The sequence below is a fragment of the Sorghum bicolor genome, chromosome 9 (assembly GCF_000003195.3).
Source record: "Sorghum bicolor cultivar BTx623 chromosome 9, Sorghum_bicolor_NCBIv3, whole genome shotgun sequence".
NCBI lineage: Eukaryota > Viridiplantae > Streptophyta > Magnoliopsida > Poales > Poaceae > Sorghum > Sorghum bicolor.
Window position 1 is genome coordinate 55,509,889 of NC_012878.2, and position 14,761 is coordinate 55,524,649.

The window sequence follows — 14,761 nt, forward strand, 5'->3', positions numbered from 1 at the left end:
AAATGACCTTGGTGAAAAATCGATCAAAACTAAAGTTATAGATGTCAGTGAGAACTACAACTTTGTAGTTGATGAGTTTTTCATTTAAAATCATTTGATGTCTCAAAAGTGTAGCTGAAGTTGTGACTAGTTTGATATTTAAATTGGTCAAACGAACTCAGATGGATAAATGACCAAAATCAAAGTTGTAGATCTCAATAAGAACAATAACTTTTTAGTTGATGACCTTTTTATTTAAAATCATTTAGGATCCTTAATATTTATTTAGAATTATGAAAAGTAAATACTAGGGAAATAAATGTGTCATATAAACACAAGTGACTTGGGAGTGAAATAGTTAGGAGCTAGGCCTTGTTTAACCCGTGAAACTTTTTAGATTTAGCTAATGTAGCATTTTCATTTGTATTTAGTAATTATTGTCTAATCATGGACTAACTAGACTTAAAAGATTCGTCTCGCAAATTACAGGTGCAATTATTTATTTTTTAATCTATATTTAATGCTTCATGTATGCGCATAAAGATTCAATATGACAGAAAATTTTTACAAACTAAACAGGACCATATTTACAAGAACATAGGTCTCAAGTTTGAATCCCACCACCACACATCTGCCATGGGCCATATCATCTCCAGACAGCTCGTACACATGCATCAATAACATTACTTTTGTTTGTATTTGACAAATATTATCCAATCATAGACTAACTAAGTTTAAAAGATTTATCTCGCAAATTACAGGTATTAGTTATTTCTTTTACCTATATTTAGTGCTTCACGTATGTGCCATAAAATTCGATGTGACTGAGAATGTAAAAAATTTTGCAAAATATTTTGGGAACTGCCCAGTCGAAACTTGCCTATATAGAGCCTGACTATTTGGATACTCAAGTTGGACCGTTCGTCTCCAGAGAACTTGTGTGCTTCAGACTTGAGTGGGCCCATGAGGAACCGTCCAATGCTATCCCTCGGACTATCTGAGTGGACGTGTTTGAGTTATGTTTGGGGTAACTAGCTGAGATGGCATAACTGGTAGGTGAAGCTTTGTTGGACTGTCCCTCTAAACGGGCATACCATCTGCGCCTAAATAGGTTGGGACTACCGTTCGATTTCTAACAGCATACTTTCAGACAAGTATGGTCTGATTCTGAAACGAATAGAAATACTACATACATGATGCGACCGTATGCACAGTGCTATGTTGGAACCCAAGACAAAACAGAGCTGGTTTTTAACCACGCGCCGCGACGAGCCCCATCACCGATCGCACAGCTAGCCGTACGCGCCCCGTGGTGCTTGCACGCGCAGCTAGCTTGCTAGCTAGCAGGGATCCGCCGGTCCGAGGCAGGCAGGAGCCAACGATGGACGACCAGCGGCGGCGAACATGCTTGTGGATATCCGCCTACAGTACTCTCTTTGATTTGCACGCCTTTCCGTGATTCGATCCTCTCGTCTTGCAGTGGTCTCAGGATTCAGGGACCAGGAATAATCTCCAAATTAAAGCACCGGATTTGCTACCTCCTGCCGCTCCACCTACGTTTCGTACCGGCTATAGTGCTTGCCTGCCTCCCAACACACGTAGTATATTGTACCCCGTGAGGCCCATATAATTACCAAATCCTAACAAAAATGTGAAGTCAAAACCAAAATTTTTCTGCAACTAAACAAAGCCTTATTTCAGCAGCCTGCATTCATAGCGTCTGGACTCTAGACGACGGCCGCACCAGGCATTGTCCTAACTCCTAAGGTATATCCCCCATTTGATTCCTCATCGTTCCTAATTTTTGCAGCAGCAGCGCCATGCGTGCCACCTTTCAGGAGCGAGTACAAATACCCTCGCACAGTGATCACTAACCTGTGCGCCTGGACATACATAGTACACAGTAACATACACGACACAGATCATCAGCTCCAAGACCCCAGATGTGCACTTGCATTGCTGGGCAACTTCTCCTTTGGCAGATGCGCAATGTGCTCCGACCCTGGGGCTTCTTCCGCGCCTACTGCCAAAGGAAATTTGCCCCGGAATTCACCTGCACAGCCACACAACATGCGCGTACAAAAGCGAAAGGTTACAATGCACTACATACTCCGATGGTATGGCGAATAATGTGTATATACTTGTTTTATTTTGTAATACGTACATGTTTGACCTATGTTCTACACTTGGTGCTTGACTTCTATACAGGTTGATCAGCACCACTATATCTACTTACCTAGATTTAGGTTTACAAATGGAGCCGAGTGCAATCTGGGAAGGCACTGCAATCCTCCGTACGTATCAAACAACGACACTGTACATTTTAGCCAATATGCCAGATATGGTCAAATTAATGATGCCAGATGTTTCTCTGTTCCACGGACTAATTAATCTTTGCTGCCCACTGACTCCGGGAGCTTGTGTGTCGGAGGCCTGTCTGCGCCTCGTCTGGAGAACTCTCGCCACCGTCTAGCTGCAGCTGCCGCTCTCTTGGCCCTCTCTGATACTTCCTCCTCTGTCGGTACACATTATTAGAAACAGTCAGTAGATGTTGCAGATCAGTAACTAAGGTGCTTCTCTGACAAAATATGTTCTTTCTAGTTTCTAGTAGCATTACCGTTGCTTTGATCTTGTGGTGGGGATCCCCAAATGTCACTCCAAGAGCTTCTCGTGTCTGAATTCTCTTGTTTCACCATCCGTGTTCTGACTTTTCCCTGCAAAATCACACAGATTTAAAGTAAAAAAAAACATTTATATTTGAATTTTGCAAATAATTGTGTAAGGTGAACAAAGGAGTAGTACCAAGACTTTTGCTTGCCTCTTTTCCCAGCGAGCACTTGCCTATCACACATAGAAAAAATATATAAATACAATTTGACACTTAACAGCAACACAAACACAGTGTTATCTTTAGATGTAGAGGTCCAGAAGAAATTATACTAGTGTTAAATTTGTACTTTGATAGCCTTGATATTCAGTCCATGATACAAACATATTACTTTCGATGGTAAAATGCATCCAGGGTCCTTAAACTTTTTTTGGATTTTCACCTAGGTCCATGAACATTCAAAGTGAGGATTTGAGTCCTTGTATAAACTTTTCATTTAAATGGTTTGCTCTAGGTTCACTTGGGGTCCAATTATAGATCCAGATTCTCACTTGGAGTGAGCCACTTCAGATGTTTGAGAACCCAAAAAAGTTTAAGAAACCATAGGTGTATTTTACTCCACTTTTAATTTATGACAGAAAACAAAACTGAATATTCAGAACATGCCATGGAGTGATAAATTAGATAAAGCAGATAAATTTACATGAATAAAGAAATAATTACCATCCGGAAAACATCGACTGAAGCTCCCATACCAGCAAGCATCAAACCAACCTGCTCAGTTATGAAATTTCGATTAGTGTACTGATGGTAGAATATCGGATAATATCACCAGATAATTTTTCAACTAAACTCATTATCACTGTTTGCAGTACACTACTCTTATCTGGAAATGTATACTGACTGAAGAATTTGCTTGAGAGTCAACCAAGACAATAAAGCTACATTGATCACATAAGTTTCAAAGTTCCATCTGATAGAAAATCTACTTACATTCACCCTCTCTACTCTACGCATCTCATTCTCGAGGAGTGACAGTTGTGCAGCAGAAGTCCAGTGAATACAATCAACTGGGCTGGGAATGATAACAGAAAAAAGTTTAGCACAAATATTAGCATCTGCAGAACTTGAAGAACATCAGCAACATATTAACTAATTTCTTCTGAAATCTGAACAATTTGCAAGGCATTTCATAATTGGGTAACTACAAGACCTAACAACTGAATAGACTTTAAGACCATAAAAATTCTCACCAACTATCAATGGCATCCTGAATTAGCTCTGTGCTACCTGACTGGGAGTAGACTCTTGACCTCCCAAAATCTTCCTCAATCTCAAAGACGCCAGGGCAGATATTGGCACAGTTTTTACATCCTACAAAGTTGCATCCACAACAAACAAGATACTTGAATCATGCTCCTTACCCATAAGAAAACTTCTATTCACAAGAGAGGATCAATATACCAATGCAGGTAAACTCATCAACGAACACATGATCCTTGGGTGCACTGTCATCAAAGAAAGGGTTGATTGCTGTTGCTGTGTACCCATGGATCTCATCATACACTGCACGTTGTGCAGGATCACTCAACACCTGCCCTTGCACACCCCATGTTAGCTCGTGCAATAACAAATTTCAACCAATAGTATTTTCAGCCATAATTTTAAAACTTGATTGAAGACTCCTCTTACCGAGTAAACCTCGTTAATGAACATGCAGAAATTAGTCACGTCAGGGTCGTTCCCACTAAGGTCGGGGTGGCACTCTTTCATGCAACCGTAGTATGCCTTCTTAATTTCCTCAGGGGTTGCGTCTGGCATCTAATGGTAGAAGAATCAGGTGTTCCATATTAGCAGCAAACTTATTATCTCAAATATAAATAAGATCAGTAATATTATCTGAACCTAGATTTAAAAAAAAGTAAGCACTGTTTTTTGGAAAACTGGAAATAAAAGTTGCATTTTGATTCTTCCCCAAACCTTATAGAATGTTAACAAAATCACAGGCATGTTACTACCAGGAGCAAAATAGTATAGTAGTGATTACAAAGTGGTTTGGTCCAGAGAACTAATTCTTTCGTCAAATTAAATTAAGGTAAAGTAATTGCTAAACGGCAAACCAATGTTCCAGAGTATACTTCTTACCACACCCAGAACGGAGTAGTAATCGTCGGCGACATCCTCCTCCCTTTCATGATCCGCTTCCGTCGCAGTGGCACAGACCCTGAGATCCCTCCTCCGCGCACTCCAGCTCTGCTGCAGGTCGCTCCGTACGGCTCCGGCGAACCCGACGGTAGGCAGTCGCCGCGTGGGGAGGGAGCAGGGGAAAGACCGTGGCGGCGTCGCTAGTGCGTCGGCGAGCACCGGCGGCGAGAGGAGAGGGGGCGCCATTGCCTAACGGATTTTGGAACGCGGCGACCTCCAGCAATATCGGACTCCAACTAGGAGACGGCGGCGAGGGGTTTGCTTTTCTTCGCGGGACTGTACCATTTTTACACTGTCGGACTGTCCTCAGCAGCCACTAATTCTTCTGGTTCAGGTTTAACGGAGATCTGTTTTTGCATATTAGACCTTGCACGTATACATATTTTTATATTAAGATCTTCAGCCACGAAAAGAGCTCTCATTACTTTTCTTTTCGGCATATTTGATTAATAAAATTATATTACTCTTTTAGAGGATAAATTACCTAACTGACAATATAAGTTATTTAACTAGATATTCTTATGTGTGAGCCTTAGTCCCATGTGTTAGTAAAATGAGGTGATGTGCTTATTGATAGGGAGCACCTGCAGTGACCTTGCAAATCTCGAGACTTGCCAACCTAATCTTCTAGATGTGTTTATGGAGATAAGTCATGACAGAAAGTACTGTTGGATGATTTATTATGAGAGAAAAACACTTCTAAATAGCTGACAAATTCGGCTGATAAGTCTAAGCGAATAAGGTGAAAATATGTGGGTATATAAGTAGAGGTATGCATGCAGGTAGGTAGACATCAATGTCTGTATTTTGAAAAGAAAAAATGACGACCGTGTGGTTTTCTTCCACTTCCATGCTAATCTTTTGAGTTTTGAGCTACACCACATACACTGTACTTGGTTTCGCAAAAAAAAAGCTCCAAACAGATTGTTCATCAAAGATTACTAAAATATTGTGAATCTTAGGTGCTTTAAGAGGAAGAAGTACTACCTTTATTCTAAAATAAGTGGCATTCACATATATAAAAATATATTAATATTTATGGTGCACAATGAGTATTTTTTAGATAAATTAATATTGTTAGATAAATTATTGAATATATTTTCATATAAATTTATTTTGGAGATATAAATGTTGCCAACATTTTATACAAACCTAGTTAAATTTAAGGAAGTTTGACTAGTACATATCCTATAATGACATTTATTTTGGGATAGAGGAAATATGACATTGCCTTCATTATATGCATGCTCTCTTGGAGACTTGGAGTCGTCTCATTCATGGTGCTTCCATGGAATAATGGAAATTATTTCAGAAGGCTACAAGACTAAAAATGCATTGTTGGCTGGTTTGGTGGATGATTTGAGACAATAATGAGCTACAAGAGCGACATTGTCGACAGCTGGTCCCACCTGTAGTAATTTTGTGAATCTCGAAACCTACCAACCTAATTTTCTAGAGGTGTTCATAAAAACCTGTGAGTGCATCAGTAGAGGTAGTGTGTAAGGTAAACGTCAATGTCTGTTTTTTGAAAAAAGAAAAACAACCGTGTGGTTTTCTACCACTCCATGCTAACTTTTGAGCAATTGTCAACACGTAATTGTTTGTCTTTGCCTGTTCCACGGTTCTTTAGCTCCCAAACCCACATGCAGTGCACTTGTTTTCTTTTTTTTTTTGAAAAAAGCTCCAAATAGTAGGATTTATACTTTTATAATTTTTATACAGATTGTGGTTGTTGTTGAAAATCTTGGTTGCGTGAATGAAGAGAAAGAAGTACGGCTTGGCCTTGGTGATCCTGATACGCATGCTCTCTCGGAGACTCGGAAACGTTTCGTCATTAGTGGTGCTTCCATTGAAATGGAAATTATTTCAGAATGCTAGAAGCCTAAAAATGCACAACTGTCTTGGTTTGGGCTTTGTTTAATCTTAAAAAATTTTATAATTTTTTTTAAATTTCTAGTTACATCAAATCTTGCAGCACATACATAAAATATTAAATATAAATAAAAGAAATAATTAATTATAATTTGCGAGACGAATTTTTTGAACCTATATAATATCTATTTTATAAATTTTTTTGAACTAAAGCCTTGTTTACTTCCAAAATTTTTTGCAAAATAGGAATAGTAGCACTTTCGTTTGTATTTGACAAATATTGTCCAATTATAAACTAATTAGGCTCAAAAGATTCGTCTTGTCAATTCCGACCAAACTGTGCAATTAGTTTTTATTTTCATCTATATTTAATACTCCATGCATACGTCTAAAGTTTCGATGTGACGGAGAATCTGCAAAATTTTGCAAAATTTTTGGAACTAAACAAGGCTTAAACAAGGCATTGGTGTATGAATCCGAGCCCCTAGAGCGACATGCCGACGTCTGATCTGGCGATTTTTTGGCCCCCAGGACGTTCCATCACGGCAGAGACGTGAAGCAAGCGCGCCGAATTGCGTGGGGGGCTCTCCATTCTCTCCGGGCCCTCTGGCTCAGTGACAGTCTCAGTCAGTCTTGCTTCACTTTATTTTTCTTTCAAAAAGTCAGTCTTTTTTTTTTTATTATTTTATTGAGATGAGGAAAAAAAAGTCAGTCTTGCTTCAACGGCCGCCCTGTCGTTGTCCGATTTCTTGCACGTAGCTCTACGTCGTCGTCGTGCCTGAGAGGCCGAAGCCGGCCCGGAGCAGGGGGCTGCGGACCCGCACACGCAGCCCAGGAGCAAGCGCAAGCGCGTGCCCTTCGGGCTTCGGCCCACAAGCAGATGCCAAACACCGGCGGGACGGGCGGCGGCATCGCCTGCAAACCCCTGTTTGCTCAAGCTTAGCTATTTAACAGTGTTTTTTTTCAGTTATGATTTTTCGGACAAGCAAATAGGCTTTTGCCCAGGCTATAAATAAACTGCCCTGCCTACATGTTGTTGTCTATGAGCGAGATGATAAGGGTATGTTCGGAACGCAAAAAATTCATAAAAATATTACAGAGAATCAGTTCAATTTTATAGGAAAAATATAAGGATATATAGGAAAAATTTCTTGTGTTTCCAAACAAGTCCTAAGAATCAATTACACAAGACTCAAGATTGGAGTGACTGCTTTGAAAGTCATAGGACCTAGCAGCGGCTTTCAATCAGTATGGATGGTCTGGGTTTTCTTTGTTCCATGACAAGTAGTTAGGGTCTCCAAGGGCCCTGAAAAATGAGCAAAAAAAACATACAGTAGCTTCAGCACGGTATATAGTTTGGTTGAAACAAATGTGCAACACATCACCTGATGAGATGAGATCATGAGTATCGACACGATCGACTTTAATCACCTTGGCTTAATCACGTAGAGGATGACGAAGCCCATGGCGAGGAAGAGGCAGATGCCGCCGATGGCGACGTACGCGACGCCGATGAAGTTGTTCCTGCCGCCGATCCACGACGTGGTGGACAGCACCAGCGCCTTCGTCCCCCCGAAGCTGTACGTGTTGTAGTTGTTCTGGATCACCACAGTGATCTCGTCGCTCGCCATCATGTCCGACTCGATCCTGCCGTACAGCTTCCTGAACGTCGGGAGGGCCGCTGTTCTCATCCAGACAATCAGGTCCTCCTGCTCACTCAGCTGATCCAAACAGATCAAAAAGAGCAAGCCAATCAGATCCAGGAACAAATGAAACTCAGCTCGATCGATCTCTGATGCATGCTTATTGATCAGAAGCTGTTGATGCAGTACTATAGCTAGCTTACTGGTATTTTCTCGTTCAGTTTAGCACCGCCGATCAGTCCCCCTTTCTGGAAGTTGCTGGGGAAAACATCGCTGCCAAACTTTTTGTTCTTGTCGCTGTCCCAGGCAATGTTCTTCTTGTTCACCTCGACGGCCTTCTTGTTGAGAGAGAAGGAGTAGGTGTCGTTGAACAAGCTCCAAGCGATGAGACCGCAGGGCACGATGGGCTTGCCGCCGTCTTCACTGATGGCTTCAGGCTCACAGTTTGTTATCGTGCTCGCAGCATCCTTGTACAGCAACTGCTTGTCGTTGCGACTCTTCACGTACCTAGGGTTAACGTTACATGATGATAGATATACAGAATTCAGGCCGACAATGAATAGCCTGTTTGTGCGCCTGACGCGGGAAATCATTTGACATGACAGAGTTTATATAAGCAATAAGTTCTAGGGTTAACCGTACCGGCGATGATTCTGATAGAAATTTTCAAGCTGGTAATATATGTGTATCGGCCCTTTCATTGGCTTTGGCACCTGAAAAATGATACGCCACCATTGTTACTTACCAACAGAAACTAGACAAACAACTCAGGAGGGCCAAGACTAAGGCAACACGCGGAGACAACATATTCAACCTCTCTTTCACTCGAAAACAATTATTGAGTGATTGCAGCAAAGGTGTTTAAAAATTGAATCTGTCTATTGAAAACATGGGTGATTTAAAGGCTCCTGTCACCTTGGTGACGGAAACAATTAAAATACTCAGTTCTTGCATCAATTACAAAACAGATGACACATGAAAATCAAACACACGAATTTAAAAACCACAAGACCTAAATCTAATGGACCATATAAAAAACAAAGGATCCAAATAAAAAACAAATTAATTTTATGGAGGCAAATTTGAAGAAATTCAAATTGAAAAAAAAACAAAGGATCCAAATAAAAAACAAATTAATTCTATGGAGGCAAATTTGAAGAAATTCAAATTGAAAAAAAACAAAGGATCCAAATAAAAAACAAATTAATTCTATGGAGGCAAATTTTAAAAAATTAAAATTGAAAAAAATAAGAACACAAATTGCAAAGACAAATTAATTCTATGGAAGACAAATTAGAAGAAATTTAAATTGAAAACACATAAAAAACACAAATTACAGAGACAGATTAATTCTATGGCAGGCAAATTGGAAGAAATTCAAATTGAAAACATATCAGAAACACAAATTTCAGAGACAGATAAAAAACCATATTTACACCCATAATAAAAGAAATTTACAGTGACATAATCAATGTAAAAATTACAATATGCGAGTGTAAGAGAAAGACATGAATTAAAATAACACATGAACAAAAAAAAACATGCTGACAACGAGCATGGACACTAATCTGTATTTTACTTGAAATCTAGACAATGAACAAAGTGGATTTCTAACATAGAAGCAAAAGAAGAAAAGAAGTACCATATCAAACGAGAGATGGATGTGATGCCCACAAAAACGGGTGACAAAAAGTAAAAAATTGCCCGGGCAACGTACAGATTTATCGTAAAAATTTGTCAGATGTTAGGTCGGGGGGGGGTGGTTTCATGGCCCCTGCTAGCCCCCGGCCCCTAGTTTTGCCACTGCTTAACAAATGCTTACTTTTCGGAAGCTACATAGTGAGATTGTAGAAAATAAAACGGGAAGGCAGAAGGTCCAAATACTAAGGCTGGTCTATTGATGTTCTCTCCATAATTTTCTCAACTACGGTTACTTCTTTGGTCCTCTCCGTTGCTAGCCACGCATGCATGCATGAAGTGATCCCCTCCTCGACTTTGTGGATGTCATTGTAGCTTGCGATTTGGCTAAGCTTGCGCACTTTAATACAAGGCCATGAGGGCCAAGCTTGAGATAAAATAAACACTTCGTTTTGAGTAGTAGTGGAGCAACAAAGTAATTAATTGCCCCCCTCAATTCTTTATCTTGCCTCCTATTATGGCCTAAACAAAAAACCAGTGTACGCCAGATATACCGGAATGGAGGGAGTAATAGAAAGGGCTAAGTGTTAAAAGATATATTATTAAGTGGGACAAATCGATATTTTTCACTGGATTATATAGCAAAATATCATGTGCACAAGAGAAAATTATCTAGCACATATATAGGGGGTGCTTGGCCCTCCTCAGCCCCTCCCGCCCCTGAGGGGGCCGGGCACAAATTGCCAGTGGGGAAACCCTAGGCGTGACCTTGTGCCCATCCCAATAATTTGGAGCTAGGTAATTTGATTCTATTTTGATTGAATCTTCTCATCTAACCCAATGCCCACCCTCAAAGCTACCTTCTTCTACCGACAGTCATCACCTCTCCACCACCTGCTATCATTGTGGACGACAGGGTCGTTGTATCCCCTTGTGGATATAGATCTAGGGCCAGGCATCCTCCATCTACCACTACAAATGGTGGTTCCCAAGATAGAACCTCATCTTAATTGCCGCTTGTCACATGACATCATCCATGGTCGAGGTTGCCAAGGCAGTAATCCCCCTTTCCACCTTGGTCATCACCCCTTTCTTGTCTAGATTGTGAGATTCAGTTGGAGATCAGGATGGAGGTTGCCTTTCATCTAAACACCGCACAATAAAGCAAGTCATTGTTGGTCATCAAAGTCCAACTTTGCAATAGAGGTGGCTCCATGCCTTCCTAAGGAGGTTCCCATTCATTAATGCACTCATTGACGTGCAATAACCGCTATCTTCAGTGCCATCCTCAACACCCTCAATTCCTTGGCATCACCCAAAAAGATCATCTCTAGTTAGTTAGGATTGGGATGCTATGGTTTGGCGATAGCTCCACCTCCTGGTAGTTGGTTGACCTTCCCACGCCTGATGCTCAATTGCAAATCTCATTGGAGGTGTCCACCCCTGGCTAGGTTGCACTTAGTGAAGATTGTCATTTGGATTCCATTGGGTTAGATGGAATGGCAACTCAATGCCTCACTTCTTTGCATTATTGTTCCCTTGGCTTTCAAAGTCACAACAAGTTACCACCTAGGCCATCTTGGGCGCTTCTTCTAGTAGCTTTTATCCCTTTGTCATGGTCACCGGTCATGGTGTTTAGAACTCAAATTCAGGTCAACATAATTCTTGGCAAGAGAAACAAGTGCCTTGTCATTAAGTCATGTTGAGCATTAATTGGCTCCACTATGTAGGATGTCAAGAAGGGCTTGAAGAAGCTGATTCCCCAAGTGCTCATTTGCCTGCCAAGTGTCGAGGATGCATCATCGACTACAAGTCTACAACATAAATGAAGGATATGCTGCGTAAGCATGTTGTTGACGGGACGTTTTGAGGTCTGGGTTAAAGTTTTAATTTTCTTTGTGAGTGTTTGATCGTGTGTCGTGCTTGATACCATGGGTAGTAGCCCTTTGTGTATGCCATAGGTCAGTTGGTCATTTCTGTAACGTTTTTAATAGCTTTCTAACTTTCTACCTATGCCAAGACAGTAAGCCGGGTCTTATGATCCAGTCATTGTACGTACACTTGTCTTCCTCTTAATGATACACATGCTCAGACACGTTTACCGAAAAGGAAATGGATTCAGGCTATCATAGAAACGTATAAAGCTGCATATATAAACCCACATTCCCATGGCATATGGTTACAGAAAAAGAAGAAAAAGAGAAAGAACATAAGACAAGCTCTCTGTGGAGCTAAAAGGGACTTTTAATTTATCTCCAGTAGGGGTCAAAAAACCCCTCCTGTTCGTTTCAATAAAAAAAAACATTCCCATGGCATACTCACAGTGATCTTTCTTGTGCACGCTTTGTCAGTCTTGGTATCCTGAATGAACCCGACCTTGTCGTTCGCGGATACGCACTCGGCGTCATACCGATCTATCAACTCAACAATCTGTGTGCAAATCAGGTTATTAACAGAGGATCAGACCAAGTGCATCGCATAGTGTAGCAATTATGAACGTGAAAGCCGCATACATTCTGTGATGCAGCCAGTGAAGCGAGGCCGATTGGGACGAAGATGACGCCGATGAGCGAGAAAGCACCAATGACCTAGCCAATGCAAATATATTCAGGTTAGGAGATAGCACTGCACATGGTTAGAGTAAAGAATTTTGGAATCACAGAAGATGGCATGCGTACGATTCCAGGAGTTAACAGTGGCTTGCATGCTGGAAGCTCCTGCTGGGTAAACTTAGAATCTGCTCACATCCAAGATACTTCATTCAATTTCAGAAACAGCATGCATCAGTCCCCTAATAAGACATATTATTGGGCATATGACATTTGAGATGTTAAGTATTAAATTTTGACAGTAATTGCTAATATTAAATGAGAACCTAGCTACCATGGCGCACATGAAACAAAAAGCAGAGAATTTGAAAGTTGACCCCGGCAAAAATTCAAAACGTATGACAGCAACAGATTTTTTTTTGAGACCACGCCGTTGCGCGTTTTTCATTAAGCAGGAGAAAATTCAAACAACCAGCCAAACTAAAGAACAACGTACAAAGTGCACAAGCAAATGGTAACAACCGGTTACCATGACAGCGACAGATCAAATTGAAGAAGAAATAAATACAGAGGAGGAAGGATAGCAACCGCATACACTTGGGTTTCTTGGACCGCCGCGAGGCCAAGGAGTCGCTGTCCGATGCTGGCAAACTCATCTGCACAAGCAATGCAACAACCACATCGGCGGCGATCAACAAAGCATGCACGATCGAATTCCAAGGACGGACACATCGCCTCCTCTGAATCCTGACCAGACACTACAACCTACTACCTGCATTTCCACGAGGCCCAAGAACACGACAGCGCAAATTTTACACAATTATTACCAGGGCGCAGGCAGAGTGATGGTGTCTCGATCGTGAGCGAGGTCGTCGTCGATCTCTCCGGCCGGCCGGATCGGGATTGGACGAGGAGGGTTCGTCGATCTCTCGTTCGTTCGTTCGTTCGTTCGGCCGCTGCGAGGAGGAGAACAGGTTCGTCACGCGGTCCCGTGCCGTCCCTATCCCGAGGGCTTTGGCGCTTGAATGGCGGAGCCGCCACGTCGGGCGTGGATCTCAGCCGTACGCCCAGTGAGCGATCACGCAAGCCGAGCATTGGCAGACAGCAAAATGTGTGGCTCAAAGATATATTTAGGCTTAATTATTAATTAATTAATGCTGATATTGTAAACATATGCATATGGCTTCACGGCGAAAATAGTTGGAGATGCAAGTATCCGTTGACCCTCGGGAGAAGTTGTGCAGAGAAGTCGCACTCTGTCAAGTCTAGCCGTGACACGTTTTTGCTCAAAGGAAAAATAAAATTAGGAGTAGGTTTATCAACAAAAGTCTCTATCTCTGTCCATTCCACTAGCGAAGCGTTTGTTCCTATTCGCTTTTTTATTCCTAAAATATGTAGGTTTGCCAATAAAGTCTCTATCTCAATCTCAATCTCTTCTCTACGGAATATTAAAATGTGTCAGGTAATGGAGTTAGGGACAACAGACTCAATGTGTTGATGTAATATCAGCGGGCAAGGATTTTTTGTTGGATCTCCACCTTCCGTTAAGCTTTGGTAAAATAGCTTCATATGTAGAGTTTTTTGAATATTCTCTCACAGGATCCAACGCAAGACTCATCCAAGATGAGGAGAAGCCGCTTGTTTTTTGCTTCATCCTACCTAAAATCTTTGTGAGAGTACGATTTAAGGGGCTTCCTAGGTGACATTTTGTTTTTCTCCGTTTGGTAGAAAAAAACCCCAAATGAATCTTAAAGTTGGTGGAGAGACTGTGACAAACGGAGCCTAGATCTAAGAAAATCTAGTTGAACCTAGCCTAAGTCTGTCAGGCTTTCCTCGGCCTGCGAGCCTTAGTGAAATGGACCTAGATATAGGTTAAACTGTCCAAAAAATACTTTCAAGCTCGACTTGAATTATTTATTTTAATTACTTTCATTGGAAATGCATAGGCAATCCCAACTCATCCATTGGAATGGGCATGAGCATGATTTTTCGGACCCAAAATAGGCCAACATTTTCGGCCATCCATAGCTTGCAAAATACTCAGATCTAATGAACATGAATTTTTAGTACATATATTGGAAAGATCAGTGAGCCTATATATGAACTAAGGGTGATGGCCAATTAGCTTTTATCATATCTTGTATATCTAGAAAAATTCTTTATTTGACACTAGAAAACATCTCCTACCTATTTGATACCAAAACATAATAAAATATTCCTTATCTATTACCTATTTTATCATTCGTTCTCTAAACACTACCGTCGTT

At 41.1% G+C, this 14,761-nt stretch overlaps 2 protein-coding genes across 2 annotated transcripts; both read right to left on the reverse strand.

Annotated features, from left to right (window-relative positions):
• LOC8084439 lies at positions 2,095-5,098 on the reverse strand. The gene is made up of 9 exons (XM_002441382.2): positions 4,733-5,098; positions 4,280-4,408; positions 4,052-4,181; positions 3,841-3,961; positions 3,581-3,662; positions 3,311-3,361; positions 2,782-2,820; positions 2,597-2,693; positions 2,095-2,494 (listed from the first exon to the last, which is right to left on the reverse strand). Exons 1-9 carry the CDS (start codon positions 4,976-4,978, stop codon positions 2,367-2,369), a joined length of 1,023 nt encoding a protein of 340 aa, XP_002441427.1. The 5' UTR covers positions 4,979-5,098; the 3' UTR covers positions 2,095-2,366.
• Positions 7,734-13,523, reverse strand: LOC8068969 (ALA-interacting subunit 1). The gene is made up of 9 exons (XM_002441383.2): positions 13,322-13,523; positions 13,090-13,150; positions 12,624-12,682; positions 12,459-12,533; positions 12,268-12,375; positions 8,950-9,020; positions 8,511-8,814; positions 8,096-8,385; positions 7,734-7,970 (listed from the first exon to the last, which is right to left on the reverse strand). Exons 2-9 carry the CDS (start codon positions 13,148-13,150, stop codon positions 7,910-7,912), a joined length of 1,029 nt encoding a protein of 342 aa, XP_002441428.1. The 5' UTR covers positions 13,322-13,523; the 3' UTR covers positions 7,734-7,909.

Bases quoted from the DNA above. Each gene is read 5' to 3' on its own strand.
- LOC8084439 (XM_002441382.2), bottom strand. From the start codon at position 4,978: ATGGCGCCCCCTCTCCTCTCGCCGCCGGTGCTCGCCGACGCACTAGCG. The intron at 3,663-3,840 runs GTGAGAATTTTT...TATCATTCCCAG, and splicing joins CAGGATGCCATTGATAGTTG to CCCAGTTGATTGTATTCACT. The intron at 2,821-3,310 runs GTAATTATTTCT...TATGTGTGATAG, and splicing joins CAGTCGATGTTTTCCGGATG to GCAAGTGCTCGCTGGGAAAA.
- LOC8068969 (XM_002441383.2), bottom strand. From the start codon at position 13,150: ATGAGTTTGCCAGCATCGGACAGCGACTCCTTGGCCTCGCGGCGGTCC. The intron at 12,534-12,623 runs GTACGCATGCCA...TGCATTGGCTAG, and splicing joins CACTGTTAACTCCTGGAATC to GTCATTGGTGCTTTCTCGCT. The intron at 12,376-12,458 runs GTATGCGGCTTT...ATTTGCACACAG, and splicing joins CACTGGCTGCATCACAGAAT to ATTGTTGAGTTGATAGATCG.